Source organism: Diospyros lotus, chromosome 2, assembly GCF_014633365.1.
Source record: "Diospyros lotus cultivar Yz01 chromosome 2, ASM1463336v1, whole genome shotgun sequence".
NCBI lineage: Eukaryota > Viridiplantae > Streptophyta > Magnoliopsida > Ericales > Ebenaceae > Diospyros > Diospyros lotus.
Window position 1 is genome coordinate 37,286,634 of NC_068339.1, and position 3,815 is coordinate 37,290,448.

The 3,815-nt window shown below is 38.0% G+C and overlaps 1 protein-coding gene across 1 annotated transcript; it reads right to left on the reverse strand.

Moving 5' to 3' along the window:
- Window positions 1–1,216: 1,216 nt before the first annotated feature.
- LOC127795706 (probable inactive receptor kinase At2g26730) lies at window positions 1,217–3,320 on the reverse strand. The gene is made up of 2 exons (XM_052327559.1): window positions 1,984–3,320; window positions 1,217–1,904 (listed from the first exon to the last, which is right to left on the reverse strand). The coding sequence occupies exons 1-2, from the start codon at window positions 3,281–3,283 to the stop codon at window positions 1,318–1,320; spliced, it is 1,887 nt and encodes a 628-aa protein (XP_052183519.1). The 5' UTR covers window positions 3,284–3,320; the 3' UTR covers window positions 1,217–1,317.
- Between the last annotated feature and the right edge of the window lie 495 nt (window positions 3,321–3,815).

A 3,815-nucleotide genomic window follows, 5' to 3' on the forward strand; every position in this document is an offset into this window, starting at 1 on the left:
CCAACAATAATTCTACCTTTTAAATTTCCATAAGGATTCGAAGCTCTGATATTTTTCTTATTCTCCTTGTGTTTACTATTGAGCCATACTCGTGGGGGCCAAATCAATATTTTTTAATGATATATTTAGCTTAGATAAGCTAATTTAAAACAATATTAGTTAAATATTTTAAATTGAATTACCCAAATTTAAAAATTTATTTATCCAAATAATTTAACTTTAAATGTGTGTATTTCAAATTAAGACCTTAATTAGATTTCATACTTGGATGGATAGGTTCATTTAAAATGATATTCTTTAAAAAAATTTATTTTAAATACTCAAATCTTAAATTTTATTTATTCGAACAATAAAATTTTAAATTTAAAAATTAAAAATAAAATGGTATCAAATGTGAGTAATTATTTATAATAATATAAAATATAACAAAAACCAAGATCCCAAGTTAGAGCCTCATAGTTTTTCATTATACCATATAAAATTCACATAAAACACTAAATTCATTCCTTTTAGACCAAAGAAGCAATTAATTGTAAAATATTCCCAAAAGAAGTAATTAATTGTAAAATATTTCCAAAAATATTTACTCTAAAGGATTCATAAGAATTTCCTTTTTGGTTTTGGTTAATTAAGTATTTAAATTTTTTTGTGTGCTGACATTCACTCGTAAACCTTTCAAATAGTTTCATTTAGGGGTGAATTTGAACCCAAAAATTAAGATCCTATCCTCTTCACTATTTTCAGATCATTTTTATTTTTTATTTTTTTTAAAATAATAAAATTGTTTTTAGTTTTATATTTTTAAAAATAAAAAAAAATTATAAATAAAACTTAAAATAACAAAAAAGTCATTTTACCTGCTTTTATTATAAACATGCTTAAAATTTTTAAAACGTAAAAAATATTATAAACAAAAAAATATATTTTTAATAATCTCAAAATAAATAATTAAAATATAAAATTAAAAATTAAAAATTAAAATATGAAAAGAACAATCTTTAATATTTTAACGACAAAATCAACCCAAAAAAACTGTAGGCTGACATGGTAAGGCTCCTTCAAGCCTGTGATTTACTTGAAGCGGAAGACATCGATCGTGATCATGATCATGCGGCAGGAAGAGCTGGCTGAGGAGATAAAATTCCAAGATAATCATCTTCGTTTAGAAAAGTTGTAATTTGTTTTCAACCCTTCGATTATTGGAAACCAGAAAGTCAATTTCTTCGAAAGAAACAAGTGATGTCGAATCTGTTACAGATTAGCATATTGAACGAATTCCAAGAACCCCAAATTTGAATCATCATGCATGTGTTGTTTTTATGGGTCAGAGGCTATGGATCTCTCTTCTTCCTCTCTGATAGAGTTGAGAACTGCAGCTACTTGGTTCATGCCTGGCCTGGCATCTGGAGCTGGATTGATGCATTTCAACGCCACCTGCAGCAAGCTTACCATCCTCTCTTCACTGGCGCCTTCCGCGATGAGGCCTCGGTCGAACACTTCAACCGTCCATTCTTCTCTAACCACAGAATGCACCCATTTGGCCAAATCAGACCCATTGTTCTGGACAACCTTCCCCGTCAGCAGCTCCAGAAGCACCACCCCGAAAGCGTAAACGTCCAGCTTGAAGCTTCTACAGTGGCTGCTGCTATCGGGTGAATCACTCGTCCCAGAACTGCTGGCTTGGGAAATGAATGACTGCTCTTGATAATTCTCAACCACCATTAAGCCATATTCGCTGATGCACGGATCCATGTCTTTGTTGAACAGTATGTTGGTGGACTTGAGGTTTCCATGAGCAATTCCGTCTTCCTGAAGCTCGTCGTGCATGAAAGCCAGCGCCTCTGCAGTTCTCGTGGCTATGCTTAGCCGGCTTCCCCATTCGAACGGTCTTCCATCTTGAGACCCTGAAACAGTAGTCATCCCCAAATGAAGCTTCTTTCAACAAGAAGATATACGTAGAAAGTGCATTAGGACAAAGTTTACCATAAAGAAGGCTGAAGAGGCTGCCATTCTGCAGGAATTCATAGACTAAAAGTTTCTCTTGCCTGGAGCAATAGTATGCCAGGGCGGGCAACACATTTGGGTGTTTTGCTCCGTCAATCCTCTGCAACCTCCTCGTGAGATCTTCCTGACTGATCTCCCAGTCCCTGATCCTTTTCACGGCTAGGCTCACCCCACTGGAGAGCACAACCTTGTAGACGCTGCCATGCTTGCCTCTGCCGATCAGTTCAGCAGGAGCTTGAAGCAAGTCCTCGAATTTCAGACCATTCACCACAGGACTGGAAAAGACTACGAGAGAAGATGAAGCCTTTCCACTTTCGACGGATGTTATTGAATACTCTGACCTGTTCCCTCCATTTCTGAACTCACTTGAAGTACTGCCACTAGTCTTGCTGCTGCTACCATCCACTTCTTCTCCCTTCTTTACAGCTTCACTTTTGTTGTCTTTACGTGCTTTCTTCCTGAGCAATTTGATAGCAATTACGAGCAGAAGAGCGAGAGCAAGAACACCATAGCCGGAGTAGATTAGGAAACGATTCTTTGAGGGCCCTTTTGATATCTTTCCCGCTGGTGGAGGAGCCGGACATGGATTTGGCAATGGCGGTCCGCATAATGCAGGATTCCCCTCAAAGCTGCTTGCATTAAAATGGCCATTGACATTAGGAATCGGGCCACTGAAGTTGTTGTTGGAAACATTGAACTGTAGTAGGTTGGAGAAGTCAAATCTTGGCAGATGGCCGCTGAGCTGATTGTTCTGAGCGAGGAACGATATCAAGCCTGAGATTCTGGAAATGTCAGGCAGCTCTCCGGATAAGGCATTGTTCGATATATCAATCCTCTTAAGATTACTCAACTGGGAGACATTGATAGGAACACTGCTTGAGAAGCGATTCCCACTTAGATACAAGTGTGTGAGGTACCGGCAGTTTGATATCTCCTCCGGTATCTCTCCACCAACACTGTTGTCATTCAAACTCAGGACAAGAAGAGATTTGGTCTGGCACAGAGAAGTTGCATCAAGAACTCCAGTTAGATTTAACTGTTCAAGAACTATCTTCCTTACAAACTGTAACTGCCCATCACAGGACACGCCCTTCCATTTGTCTGTGCAGGGATCGGAATCCGGATTCCAACCAAACCCGGGGTCTATCGACACGTTCCCAGGTGAGAGTTTTCCCATGAACACAACCAACGCCTCTATCACTTCGCGTTTTTCTGAACTAGCCGTCTGCAAGAGAGAAAACAAGATGACAGAGACTACAAAGACACGGGATCGCTCCATCCTGAATGAACAAACACCAGATTTCTGCAAAAATGTCCCTCTAATTGCCTTCTTTGTGACTTTGGTGAAGCTAATCCGTTTGATCAGTACTATTGAAAGAGGGTACCTGAAAACATTGAAATGGATGGTCAGATCATTTGAGCTTGCCAATTGGCTGAATTTACAATGTGACTGCCATTGGCAATGAAGACTAAACAAAACTAACAAAAAGGGCCCAAAACAATAATTTTAATCAGAAGCCGGCAGGATGGATCATAACCAGATCCACTGCCTTGATGCTGCCACTAATTGATATAGTAATCTTGGACCCGTCTGCACTGTACAAATGGCGCTTTCACCAACAGAAAAATATAAATGAAACTTGACAGTACATAAGACACAGAAGCCATAGCATGATATAGATGAGAAATCACAAGTGACAAGCTCCATAATACCAAGCTACAAGTATGATATAGATTTACTCATTTACAGCTCAACAATATACATATATGTGTGTGTGTGTATATATATATATATATATAAACATATGAAC